The 14,740-nt window shown below is 42.4% G+C and overlaps 1 protein-coding gene across 6 annotated transcripts in view; it reads right to left on the bottom strand.

Annotated features, from left to right (window-relative positions):
• Window positions 1–14,740, bottom strand: part of LOC105477862 (citramalyl-CoA lyase) — a 313,469-nt gene that overhangs the window by 154,915 nt on the left and 143,814 nt on the right. Inside the window, exon 1 of one of the 6 annotated variants that reach the window (XM_011734759.3) lies at window positions 12,624–12,723. The exons of the other annotated variants lie outside the window; for them this stretch is intronic. Coding sequence (XP_011733061.2) covers window positions 12,624–12,640 — 17 coding nt within the window. The 5' untranslated portion in view covers window positions 12,641–12,723. Of the gene's footprint in view, window positions 1–12,623; window positions 12,724–14,740 lie in introns of those variants that run through there. 6 annotated transcript variants of the gene reach the window in all.

Below are 14,740 nucleotides of genomic sequence, written 5' to 3' on the forward strand. Positions count from 1 at the left end.
AACAGAAACAGTCCCTGAAAGAGACCTGATGGCAAAGACTTTAAAACAACTGTCTTAAAGATGCTCAAAGAACTAAAGGAAGAAGTGAAGAACATCAAGATAATGATGTATGAACAAAATGGAAATATCAGTAAAGAGACAGAAAACTTAAAAAGATACCATAAACCCCCGAACTGAAAAGTACAATAATCGAAATGAAAAATTCACTAGAGGGATTCAAAGGCAGATTTGGCAGGCAGAAGAAAGAATTAGCAAACCTGAAGAGAGGACAATGGAAATCATCAAGTCTGAGGAACAGAAAAAAGACTGAAGAGAAGTGAACAGAGCCTAAAGGACCTGCGGGACACCATCAAGCAGACACACACACACACACACACACACACACACACACACACACACACACACAGAGAGAGAGGAAATTCCAGAAGGATAAGGAGAGAAAAGTGTAGCAAGAGTATTTTGAAAAGATAATGGCTGAAAACTCTCCAAATTTGGTGAAAGCCTTGAATACAAACATCCAAGAAGTTAAATGAACTCCAAGTAAGATGAACTCAAAGACACACACACCTAGACATATTAAAATAAAACTTTTAAAAGTGAAAGACCCAGTTCTGAAATGGTGGCATAAAAGTAAGCTGACTTTAGTACCCACCCCTCCCCAACAGAAAAACAAAAACAAATATGCAGCACTGAAATTATCACCAGAAGGACCTCAGAACTCAAATATGAAGAGGAGACAGTTCCTAGGACCCCAGAAAAAACCCTGAGCAGATGGTTAGACAATTGGATTTCTAAGTCCATAACAACACTCCCCACATTATGACAACCACCAGGCATGCAAAAACGTTTCCTCCAACTCACTGTTTCTACACTGGAAAAAGTGTAATTGAGGTGGACATTCAGCTTCTCCACCATCTTGGGTTCCCTGGCAGGAGGCCGGCCCTGCCTTAATCCATGGAAAGCATCCCAAGTGCCTGAAGGGAGAAATATCCCTGAGGAAAGACAGAGGCAAAGCAGGGAGGTGGGACTACCATCCCCAGCTCTGCAATCTCTGTTCTGTAACTCAGCAAAAGGAGATGCCAAAGCAGAGTGGCTGTTCAGAAGTACCACACTGTAGGAGGTCTGTCCCACAGATCCCCTGGGCATGGACCCCCAGCCAGCCTTCCCACACTGCCTGGAAAACCCCCTGGGGACCTCCTCCATTCAGGAAGAGCTGCTTTCTGATAGTTTACTAAGAGCTGAGGTGAACCTGGGTTTACGGCTCCACCTAGAGCTGAAAACGAGGCAGTGACCCAGCAGCAAAAAGCCTCTAAGCAAATGTATCCAATAAAATACAAAAACAAGCCAGCCAGAGAAGACTGGATTAAATGACTAATTCTTCAATGCAAAGACTTACACATCAACAGGAAACAACAGCAAACAGGGAATCATCATCTCCCCAAATGGTCATAGCAAGGAACCAGTAACTGACTCTAAATGAGAGGATGATATATAAGTTCTCTAACCAAGAATTCAGAATAGAAGTTCTAAGGAAACTCAGTGATCTTTAAGATAACACAGAAAAGCAGTTCAGACATTTATCAGATAAACTGAGCAAAGAGGTTGAAATAATAAAAAGAAATCAAACAAATCTTAGAACTAAGAAATATGTTTGCAGAACTGAAGAATTCCTTAGAGGCTTTCAACAGAAAAAATGGATCAAGCAGAGGTAAGAATCATTGAGCTTGAAGATAGGCTATTTGAAAATACATAAAGGAGAAAAAAATCTTTAAAAAATCAGAATCAACAAAGATTGCTCACAAGATACAGAAAATTACCTCAAAAGACCAAATTTGCCAAATGAGTTGGTTCATGCTTGTAATCCCAGCACTTTGGGAGGCTGAAGCAGGAGGATCACTTGAAGGCAGGAGTTCGAGACTAGCCTGGGCAACATAGTGAGACCCTCTCTCTACAAAATATAAAAACACTAGCAGGGCATGGTGGTGCATGCCTGTAGTCCCAGTCATGCAGGAGGTTGAGGTGGGAGGATTGCTTGAACCCAGGAGTTTGAGACTGCAGTGAGCTGTGATCACACCACTGCACTCTAGCTCAGGTGACAGAGTGAGAAACTGTCTTAAAAACAAACAAAAAAAAGACTCGACTGGGCACAGTGGCTCATGCCTGTAATCCCCGTACTTTGGAAGGCTGAGGTGAGTGGATTGCTTGAGCTCAGGAGTTCAAAACCAGTCTGGGCAACATGGCAAAACCCTGTCTCCAAAAAAAATACAAAAAATTAGCCAGGCATGGTGGCACGTGCCTGTTGTCCCAATTACTCAGGAGGCTGAGATGGGAGGATTGTTTGAGCCTAGGAGTTGAGGCTGCAGTGAGTGTGACTGCACCACTGCACTCTTTCACAGAGGGAGAAAAAATAAGACAAAATTTAAGAATTATTGAGGTTCAACAGGGAGTTGAACATGTGCAAGGGATAGACAGTTTATTCAAAAAAAAAAAAAAAAAAAAGAGAGAGAGAGAGAAAAAAAAAACAACTTTCCAAAACTTGAGAAAGATATAAATACCCAGGTATAGGAAGGTTAGAGAACACCAAATGGATTTGACCCAAATAAGACTACCTCAAGACATATAATAATCAGACTCTCAAAGGTCAAGGACAAACAGAATCCTAAAAGCAGCAAGAGAAAATCAGCAAATAACATATAAAGGCACTCCGATGTGTCTGGCAGTTCTCAATGGACACCATACAGGCCAGGGGGAAGCAGTAGAATGACATTTTTAAAGTGCTGAAAAAAACAACTGCCATCCAAAAGTACTGTATTCAGCAAAGTTATCCTTCAAATATGTTTTTCCCAGGCAAATGAAAGCAGAGAGAATTCACCATCATCACTTGTCTTAACAAGAAACACTAAATATTGAGTTATTAGATCTAAAAGAAAAAAACACTAAAGTGCAAAAACAAAAAAACAGAAAAGAAAAATATTTGAAGGTATAAAACTCATCGGTAAAATTAAATATAAATACAAGGGTTGGGCGTGGTAGCTCACACCCATAATTTTAGCACTTTGGGAGGTCGAGGCAGCAGGATTGCCTCAGGCAGGAGTTCATGGCAAGCCTGGACAACATAGCAAGACTCGTGAGACCCCATCTCTAAAAACAAAAAAAAATTAGCCAGGCATGGTGGTGCATGCCTGTAGTACCCAGATACTTGGGAGGCTGAGGCAGGAGGACTGCTTCAGCCCACGAGTTCAGGGTTGCAGTGATCCATGATCATTCCACTGCACTCTACCCTGGGTGACAGATTAAGATGCTGTCTCAAAAAAACAAAAAAAAAAACAAAAAAAAAGGTATGATATACAAAAATTGATAAGCCCTTGGTTAGACTAAGAAAAAAGAAAAAGAGGGAACACCCAAATAAATAACTTTAAAAATGAAAAAGGAGACATAACAATTGAGACCACAGAAATACAAAGAATCATTAGAGACTATTATGAACAACTATATGCCAACAAACTGGAAAACCTAGAAGAAATGGATAAATTCCTAGACATATACACCTACCAAGATTGAACCATGAAGAAACAGGAAAACTCAATAAACCAATAACGAGTAGTGATATTGAAGCCATAATAAAGTCTCCCATGAAAGAAATCCCCAGATGGCCTGATGGCTTTGTTGCTGAATTCTACCAAACATTTAAATAATGAATATTAATTTTATGCAAATTCAAAAAAATTGAAGAGTCAGCCTGGGCAACATGGCAAAACCATGTCTACCTAAAAAAAAGAAGAAAAAAAATTAGCCAGACATATTGGTATACATCTATAGTCCCAGCTACTTGGGTGGCTGAGGCAGAGAATCCCTTGAGCCTAGCAGGTCAAGGCTGCAGTGAGCTGTGATTGCACCACTGCACCCAGCCTGGGTGACAGGGCAAGACCCTGTCTCAAAAAAAAAAAAAATTTTTTTTTTTGAAGAGGAATGAATACTCCAATACTCCCAAGCTAATTCTATGAGGCCAGCATTACCCTGATACCAAAACCGGAGAAGGACATAACAAAAAAAGGAAAACTAAGATGATGAACACAGATGCAAAAATTCTCATTGAAATACTAGCCAACTGACTTCAGCAACACATTAAAAAGATCATTCACCATGATTGGCCGGATGCGGTGGCTCACACCGGTAATCCCAGCACTTTGGGAGGCTGAGGCGGGTAGCGAGGTGAGGAGTTTGAGACCAGCCTGGCCAACATGGTGAAACCCCACCTCTACTGAAAATACAAAACTTAGCCAGGCGTGGTGGCATGTGCCTGTAATCCCAGCTACTTGGGAGGCTGAGGCAGGATAATCGCTTGAACCCGGGAGGCAGAGGTTGCAGTGAGCTGAGATCGCGCCACTGCACTCCAGCCTGGGCAACAAGAGCAAGACTCTGTCTAGTTTAAAAAAAAAAAAAAGAATAAAAAGATGATTCACCATGATCAAGTGAGATTCATCCCAGAGATGCGAGGATGATTCAACATATGCAAATAAATAAACATGATACATCATATTAACAGAACCAAGAACAAAGACTATATGATTATTTCAATGGATGCCAAAAAAGCATTTGATAAAATTCAGCATCCTTTTATGATCAAAACCCTCATCAAACTGGGCATAAGAAGAGCATACCTCAAAATATAGGGGTCATATATGACAAACCCAAGGCTAACATCATCCTGAACAGGGAGAAATTGAGGACTTTCCTCTAAGATCTAGAACAAGACAGGGATGCCCACTTTTGCCACTTGTATTCAATATAATACTGGAAGATCCTGACCAGAGCAATTAGGCAAGAGAAAAAAATAAAGGGTATCCAAACTGGAAAGGAAGAAGTCAAATTAGCCTTGTTCACAAATAACATGATCTTATACTTAGAAAAACTTAGAGATTACACCAAACAACTGCTAGAACTGATAAACTAATTCAGTAAAGTTGCAGAATACAAAATCAACATACAGAAATCAGCAGCATTTATATACAACAGCAGTGAACAATATGAAAAAGATACCAATAAAGCAATTCTATTTATAACAGCTATAAATGATATTTAAAACCTAGCAACCAAATTTAACCAAAGAAATAAAAGATCTCTACAAGTAAAACTATAAAACATCAATGAAAGAAATTGAGGAAGACACACCAAAAAAATGGAAAGGTATTCTAATCTATGCTCACAGCTTTAATATCATTAAAATGACAATACTGCTCAGAGCAGTTTACAAATTCAATGCAATCCCTAGCAAAGTACCAATGATATTCTTCATAGAAAGGGAAAAATGTTCTAAAATTTATATGGAACCACAAGAGACTTCAAATAGTCAAAGCAATCCTGAACCAAACAAACAAAGCTGGAAGCATCACACTACCTGACTTCAAAATTTACTACAAAGTTATCATAACCAAATCAGCATGGTATCAGCATAAAAACAGACACAGGGACATAGACCAGTGGAAAAGAATAGAGAAACCAAATATAAATCCATGCATTTATGAGCAACTCATTTTTGACAAAGGCTCCACAAACATGCAGTGAGGAAAGAACTGTCTCTTCAGTGGTGCTGGGAAAACTGGATAAACACACTCAGAAGGATGAAACTAGACCTCTCTCTCACCATGCACAAAAATCAAGTAAAAATGGATCAGACTTAAATCTAAGACCTGAAACTTTGGAACTACTAGAAAAAAAAAAAGCACTCGGGAAACGCTCCAGGACATTGGTGTGGCCAAAAATTTTTGTGTAAGACCCCAAAAGCACAGGCAACCAAAGCAAAAAAAACAAATGGGATTACATCAAGCTACAAAAACCTTCTGCACAGCAAAGGAAACAATAAAAGAAATGATGAGACAATCTGCTGAATGTGAGAAAATATTTAGAAACTATTCATCTGACAAGAAATTAATAACCAGAATATATAAGGAGCTCCAACGACTCAACAGTAAAAAACAAAAAATCCAATTTAAAAATAGACAAAAGGTCTGAACAGCATTTCTGAAATGAAGACATACAAATGGCCATCAAGTATACGAAAAAATGGTAACATCACTCGTCATCAGAGGAACGCAAATCAAAACTACAATAAGATATCATCTCACCCCCGGTGAAACAGCTTTGATCGTGAGTGCTGGTGAGGATGTGGAGAAAGGGGAACCCTTGTATATTGTTGATGAAAATGTAAATTAGTATAGCCACTATGGAGAACAGTATTGAGGTTCCTCAAAGAAACTAAAAAGAGAACTACCTTATGATCCAGCAATTCTACTATTGGGTATATATCCAAAAGAAAGGAAATGAATATATCAAAATGAGTATATTCACTCCTAATGTTCACTGCTACCCTATTCATAATAGTCAAAATATGGAACCAATCAAAGTGTCTATCAACGGATAAAGAAACTGTTACATGAATGTGTGTGTGTAAAGTTCACTATAAAAAAGAATGAAATCCTGTCATTTGCAGCAACATGGATGGTACTGGAGGTCATTATGTTAAGTGAAATAAGCCAAGCACTGAAAGACAAATATTGCATGTTGTCACTCATATGTGGGAGCTAAAAATACAAATCTTGTGAAGATAGAAAATATTAACAGTTGCCAGAGGCTAAGAAGGATAGAGGAAAAGTGGGTATGAAGAGAAGTTGATTATGGGTATAAATATATGGTTTGATAAAGAAGTAAGACCTAGTGTTAAACAGATCAGTAGGGTGACTATAGTTTATAATAATCTATTGTATATTTCCAAATAGCTAGAAGAACTGAAATGGTTCCAGCATAAAGAATAGACAAATATTTAAAGTGATAGATATCCTGAGTATGGTGCTTTGATCTTTACAAATTATATGACTGGTTGGGCGTGGTGGCTCATGCCTGTAATCCCAGCACTTTGGGAGGCTAAGGCAGGCGGATCACCTGAGGTCGGGAGTTCGCGACCAGCCTGACCAACATGGAGAAACCCCATCTCTACTAAAAATACAAAAATAGCCTGGCATGGTGGCACATGCCTGTAATCCCAGCTAATCAGGAGGCTGAGGCAGGAGAATCACTTGAACCCGGGAGGTGGAGGTTGTGGTGAGCCAAGATTGTGCCACTGCACTCCAGCCTGGGCAACAAGACAAAAAACTCCATCTCAAAGAAAAACAAAAATTATATGACTGCATTAAATTATCACATGTATCCTGAAACTATGTATATCTATTATCAATAAAAAAGGAAAGAATTTTCAAAATAGCTAGAGAGATACAAATCATCACATACAAGGTATCTTCAGTAAGATGATCAGCAGATTTTTCATCAGAAACTTTGGAAGCCAAAAGGCAATGGGCCAATATATGCAAAGTGCTAAAAGGAAAAGACCTGTCAATTAGGAATTCTATGTCTGGAAAAACTGTCCTTCAAAGTGAGGGAGAAATTCAGATATTCCCAGATTTTAAAAAGTCAAGGAAGTTTGTCACCAGTAGAGCTGCCCTGCAAGAAATGCTTAGGTGCAGAGTGAAATGAAGGCCCAAAGGTATATGAAAAAATGAAATGAAAAAATGTTGGACAGTAACTTGAACCCACATGAAGAAATAAACATCTTAGTAAAGGTCAATGCATGGGCAGTTATAAAAGCTATAAAAGAGCAGTGGTAATGAAGTTGAGAACAGAAAAGCAACAGAGAAAATCAACGAAAAGAAGAGTTGATTTTTTTGAAAAGATTAACATAATTGACAAACTTTTAGCTAGTGGCCTAGGAAAAAAAAAGACTCAAATTACTAAAATCAGCAATGGAAATGGGGATATTACTACTGATTCTATGGAAATAAAAGATCATAAGACAGTACTATGAACAATTGTATGCCAACAAATTGAACAACCTAGATGAAATGGACAAATTCCAAGACTAAATTGTGTAGAAACAGAAAATCTGAATAACCTAGATAAATAGCAAATCTGACTAAACTAGTAAGGAGATTGAACCAGTAATCAAAAATCTCCTTTTATAATTGGCTTAAACCAATAAAAGCATTTAAAAGGTCTCACACAGCAAAAATAATATGAAATAATATGAAATTGCTGATATTTGACCAATTTTGACCTCCAAAATGGTAATTTATATGAGTCAACCTACTGTTTTGACTGGCAGTCAGGAGATGGGGTAGGAAGCATCAATTTCTTCTTCAATGAGAAGCAACATAATAGCTACTTCTCACAGATGAAAGCTCATCATGAAGAGTAAAACAAGTAGTAGGTAGATACAGCTACTATAATATTATTAACTGCCACTTGTCACCCATGTGTGTTGCTGGTCGACACCTCCCAGCACCAGAAATTCTGTGTCTGGTGTCCTTACCTGGAGCATGAGCTCTCTGAGGGGTGGAGGTGGCCTCACATCTCTCCACACTGCTTATTTCAGGGCCTGACATCAGAGGTGCATCACTCCTGTTAACTTGCCACCTCACCAAAGCCACCTCTCCAGACTTGGTGCGTAGAACTCACCCGCACCCCCACTGTCCCTGTTCTTCTTGTGGAAGACTCAAGTGTTAGTGGTGACTACAGGTAGGAGGTAATTTTTATTCCCTCTCTCCTTTGCCATCCTTGAACCTTAATCCAATCCACCACCTGTTGCTTCTCCTCTGTTTATCCCCTGCTTTCCATAATACATTTACATTCTAGTTTAGGGCTTCCTTAACCTTGACCTAAATGACTATGAAAGCTTCTTATTTATCTTTATTGCCTCTATTTTGTTCTTTTGTTCATGCATTCATTCATTCAGTGAGCACTTAGTAAGCACCAATGGGTGACCTGCTCTGGGCCTGCACTAGCACACAAGGCAGCACTTGCATGGAAACTGGAAAAAGGTGCCCCTTGGTGCCTTCCAGAGAATGGAAGAGCAGAAAGGCAGCTCCGGCTCCTGCTGCAGCACAGCATAGAGCATGACTGGCCCAGCTCCTCTTGTGCCCCTCACCAGGTGCCCTCTCTAGGGCACATCCTGCACAACTGTATCCAGTGGCCCTGAGCTGCACGGTGCTAAGCACGGTCGGGAGGTGGCGCAAAAAAGGGCATCTCCAGAGGTCCAGAGAGGGACACCCCAAAGAACAGCCTGTGAATCAGAGGCAAGACAGCACAAGGCCGGCACTAAGCAAGCTCTAGGGGAAAAGATCAAAGACAACAAAACTGTTTGAAATAATATAAAGAAGAAACGTATAGGGAGGATTGGGGCTTCAGGTTCTGTTGCAGACTCTGTGGTCTAGAGGGGCACTGTCACTGGGCAGGTGGCAGGAGCCCAGTCGTGGCAGTCACCGTTCCGGAGGAGAAGGAAGGCTTTACCACGCCTCCCTCCTCCCTTCCTGCTGGTGAGTCCTCTCCTTCCCCCATCCCCAGCTGTTCCAAAATCTGTTCTGTGCTTGAGTTGTGTTCAGCACTGTCTACAGCGTATGAATACAATTGCAGTAGGTGACAAATGGAACTTGTTTTATTTTATCTTATGTTATTTGGAATTAGGGCCTCTAGATAGTCAACATGTAACTGTATTCAAACAATATGCAAAACAGGGGCTTAAGATGCGTTGAAAAAATCTGGTAGCCTTATGGTGAGTTCTCTCTAAAGAGGGACCTTTTCTAGATATGCCATCCCAGAGGGGGGCCCCACCTGGCCTTGTTTTTGTCTTCTCCCTGTCCCCCTTCACCTGATGCCATTAATTAACCATTTATATAACAAGAGGCATAGCTGGCCCGTAGCATGACAGGGGTTCCCAAGCTGGGATTCAATGTAACAGTCACCTGGGGAGCTTTTTAAAATTGTCAAATTCTGGACCCTACTCAGTGCCATCAAATTAAATTCACTAGTAATGGGACCCAGGCTTTTTAAGCTTTCTAGGTCCTTGCCACTTAAGTGAGGTATTGCTGCAGGCCAGCACCATAGATCTCTTATTGCTATTATGTGAGAGCTAGTTAGAAATGCAGGATTTGGAGCCCATCCCAGTCCTTCCTCATCAGAGAATCTGTGTATTGACAAGATTTCCAGGTGATACATATCACATAAATGTCTCCAGGTTATTCATTCTCAAACTTGGTGGCATATTGGAGTCCCCTGGGGAATTTTCAAATATGCTGATGGCGGAGCCCCAGCCACAGACAGTTTGATGTAATTGGTCTGGGATAAAGCCTAGGCTTTGGAACGTTTAAAAGTTGCCAAGGCGGCTGGGCGCAGTGGCTCATGCCTAATATCCCAGCACTTTGGGAGGCCGAGGTGGGTGGATCACCTGAAGTCAGGAGTTTGAGACCTGCCTGGCCAACATGGTGAAACCCTATCTCTACTAAAAATACAAAAAATTAGCCAGGCATAGTGACAGGCGCCTGTAATCCCAGCTACAAAGGCAGCTGAGGCAGGAGAATTGCTTGAACCCAAGAGGCGGAGGTTGCAGTGAGCCAAGACCACGCCATCTCACTCTACCCTGAGAAACAAGAGCGAAACTCCATCTCATAATAAATAGATAGATAGATAGATAGATAGATAGATAGATAGATAGATAGACAGACAGACAGATAGATAGATAAAAATAAAATAACAGTTGCCAATGTGGCCGGGCACGGTGGCTCAAGCCTGTAATCCCAGCACTTTGGGAGGCCGAGACGGGCGGATCACAAGGTCAGGAGATTGAGACCATCCTGGCTAACATGGTGAAACCCCATCTCTACTAAAAATACAAAAAACTAGCCGGGCGAGGTGGCGGGCGCCTGTAGTCCCAGCTACTCCGGAGGCTGAGGCAGGAGAATGGCGTGAACCCGGGAGGCGGAGCTTGCAGTGAGCTGAGACCTGGCCACTGCACTCCAGCCTGGGCGACAGAGCGAGACTCCGTCTCAAAAAAAAAAAAAAAAAAAAGTTGCCAATGTGATTCTAATGTGCAGCTGAGCTGAAGGGCAGCGGCACTAGCGAATGCCAATATAGCCACTGCCTCAATGCAAGAAATTTTGCCTCAATAAAAATTTCTAAGTGAGTCAAATAATACCATTATGTACAAGTAGATGCTGTGAAAGCAATGAAATTCAATCAAGTTTCAGCAAACTTGAAAAAAATCTGTATTTAAAGAAAAGTCTTTTGATTAAAAAAATATATAACACTTGGCCAGGCATGGTGGCTCACGCCTGTAATCCCAGCACTTTGGGAAGTCAAGGCAGGAGGATCACTTGAGCCCAGGAGTTTGAAACCAGCCCGGGCAACATATGGAAGCCCTGTCTCTACCAAACATTTTTCAAAAAATTAGCCAGTGTGGTGATACAAGCTTATGGTCCCCACTACTTCTGAGGCTGAGGTGGGAGGACCACCTGAGCCCGGGGGTCAAGGCTGCAGTGGGCCATGATCATGTCACTGTACTCCAGCCTGGGTGACAGAGTGAAACCCTGTCAGGAAAAAAAAAATAAAGTAACATTCAAATTGCAGTAATTCAAAATAGCAGTAATAATCAAATAAGCTAATGTGCATTTGAAGATACAATTTAGTACATGACTTCTAAATCCAAGTGAATGGCTTCTTTACTTAGCTGGTAGCTAGTTCAAGGATCTTTGCTTTGCCTGAACATTATGATCGTGTGGGAAGCTTCAGGGCAGGAGTGTCTAATCTTTTGGCTTCCCTGGGCAACACTGGAAGAGTCGTCCTGGCCCCACATAAAATACACTAACACTAACACTAGCCAATGAGCTAAAAACCCAAAACCAAAACCAAAACCACAACCACCACCACCAACAAAAATTCTCATAATGTTTTAAGAAAGTTTACAAATTTGTGTTGGGTCACATTCAAAGCTGTCCTGGGCCACATGTATCCCACAGGCCACAGGTCGGACAAGCCTGCGTTAGGGGCTAAAAAATCAGACCACATTCCAAACCAATTAAATGAGTCTTATGGTGAGTCCCCGGCCTCCGCACTTCTTCAAAGCTTCCAGAAAGACTCCAAGTGCAGCCAAAGATGAGAATCTCTGCACTAAGGGTTGTAAGTACAACTAAAGTGTATTACTGATCCCAAAAAGGACATGGGGTTGCTGGACATTAATAGTAACCAGAATTTAATCCTACTACATGTAGGCAGGGGAGATGGGTATCAATTACACAACCTTTCACTGATCAAATGATAATTTTGAGAGGAGCAGAAGTTTCCCTTGTTTGGAAATCACATTGCTCCACATCCCCTGTGGAGCTGATTCCATGGCCATGAGTGTAGCGGTGCAGGGGTGAGAATGGGGTGAACACCAGGAAGTCCCTGCTGAACTAGGAGCTTCATGCTAGATTCTGATATCAAGTCCACAGTGAGATAATAAACTTGCCTTTGTTAATGGAGAAGAAGTCTTTTAACTTCCAGCAGTTTAAGGGTTGGAACATAGAACTCTTAGGAGGCAGAGTGAGAAAGGAATGGGGGATTTGAAGTAAAGTCCTTGTCACGGGCAAGACAAAGTCCTTCAGATGCTGACAGCGGTTTGGTGGGGAGAGCCCAAGTAATGAGACTGGGCTGAGGTTTCTGCCTGGTCTACTCCCCCATCCCAGGAACATGCAGGACAGTGGCAGCGGAGAGCAAGGTAATGGGAATGTCCAAGCTGAGGGGTGTGCCAACTTCCCACTCACACTCTGGCAGACTTCATGGGAGCTCTGCATCAACACAGGGCATGGAGAAGAGCAGACACAGCAATATGGATTGCTCCGGCAGAGAAGGGCCACAGTGGCATGCTATCCATTCCCTGAGGATGGAAGAATCCAGAAGTTTTTGTTGTTGTTGTTGTTGTTGTTTTGGTTTTTTTTTTGTGACAGAGTCTTGCTCTGTCGCCCAGGCTGGAGTGCAGTGGCCGGATCTCAGCTCACTGCAAGCTCCGCCTCCCGGGTTCACGCCATTCTCCTGCCTCAGCCTCCCGAGTAGCTGGGACTACAGGCGCCCGCCACCTCGCCTGGCTAGTTTTTTGTATTTTTTAGTAGAGACAGGGTTTAACCAGGTTAGCCAGGATGGTCTCGACCTCCTGATCTCGTGATCCGTCCGTCTCAGCCTCCCAAAGTGCTGGGATTACAGGCTTGAGCCACCGCACCCGGCCTGAATCCAGAAGTTTTGACTGACCCTTTGGCAGTGTGCCTGCAAGGGAGCTGTCAGAGTCCAGGAGTGAGGGCGCCCATATTGGAGGTAACAGGCTGGCTGGTGTTGGGTGACGGACAGCAACAGGGAGAGCAGAGGCAGGAGCTGCCCACTGTGCAGGGCCATGACCACAACCACTGGACAAACCTCATGCATTTCCTGTACCCCAAGGACAGACCACAAGTCCACTGACCATTAGTATGGCGTCAGAGACCAGTCACCAAGGGCCAAGACATGGTTTGTACACTTCCTCCTGGGCCCCCTGTGGCCCAGAAAAGGGGAGGGCAGAAATCATAACAATGAGTATCTACTTAAAAGAGATCATCTAGTCTGGGCGCGGTGGCTCAAGCCTGTAACCCCAGCACTTTGGAAGGCTGAGGCGGGTGGATCACGAGGTCAGGAGTCTGAGAACAGTCTGGCCAACATGGTAAAACCCTGTCTCTACTAATAATACCAAAAAAAAAAAAAAAAAAAAAAAAAAGCTGGGCATGGTGGCACACACCTGTAGTCCCAGCTACTTGGGAGACTGAGGCAGGAGAATCACTTGAACCCAGGAGGTTGCAGTGAGCTGAGAACATGCCACTGTACTCCAGCCTGGGCTACAGAACGAGACTTCGTCTCAAAAAAAAAAAAAAAAAAAAAAAAAAAAAAAAAGATCATCTAGAAGAGCTGGGCATAGTGGTGTGTGCTGCAGTCCCAGCTATTCGGAGACAGGTGAGAGGACTGCTTGACCCCAGGAGTTCGAGACCAGTGTAGGAAACACAGTGAGACTCCAGCTCTCCTTTTTTTTTTTTTTTTTTTTTTTGAGACAGAGTCTCACTCTGTTGCCCAGGCTAGAGTGCAGTGATGCAATCACAGCTCACAGCAACCTCCACCTCCCTGGCTCAGGTGACCCTCCCACTTCAGCCTCCCAAGTAGTGAGTTCCTGATACTACAGGCACACGCTACCATGCCCAGCTGTTTTATACTTTTTGTAGAAATGGGGTTTCTCCATGTCGCCCAGGCTGGTCTCAAACTCCTGGGCTCAAGTGTTCCGCCCCCTTTTGCCTCCCAAAGTGCTGAGATTACAGGCATGAGCCACCACCACACCCAGCCAAGTCCTAATACTTTTGAGTCATTTAAATAGAAGTCCAGACTTGACTAAGTGCAGAAAATAACTTGGTTCAGACCTTTAGAAAGTCGTAACATCACTCTTTAAATTCAAAACGAAGTTAAAAAGAGATGGTCACTAACATAATAACTTGAACAGCACAATAAATTCTAAGTCATTTTAATAAATGTAGGTAAATGTATCAATAAATTTTAAAAACGTACTAATCAAACCCAGTTATCAATCACATATTGCATGCATTTCAGCTCCCTGCCAGGGCCCTTAGGATGGGACTACTTACGTCCTACTGTACATTACGAACTGGAAAGCTAACACGCATTACGAACTGGAAAGCTAACATGCATTACGAACTGGAAAGCTAACACGCATGGGCGTTAACTGTGCTTTCCACGCACCTCTGCACTGTATCTTCCCCATCCTGGCCCAAGACACCATCCCCGCACTCCCGACTGGGTCCTGTGGCCTCTCTGTCCCTCTCCAGTCCCTTCTCCACACCACAGCCAGTCTGGA

Source organism: Macaca nemestrina, chromosome 16 (genome assembly GCF_043159975.1).
Source record: "Macaca nemestrina isolate mMacNem1 chromosome 16, mMacNem.hap1, whole genome shotgun sequence".
Classification (NCBI taxonomy): Eukaryota; Metazoa; Chordata; class Mammalia; order Primates; family Cercopithecidae; genus Macaca; species Macaca nemestrina.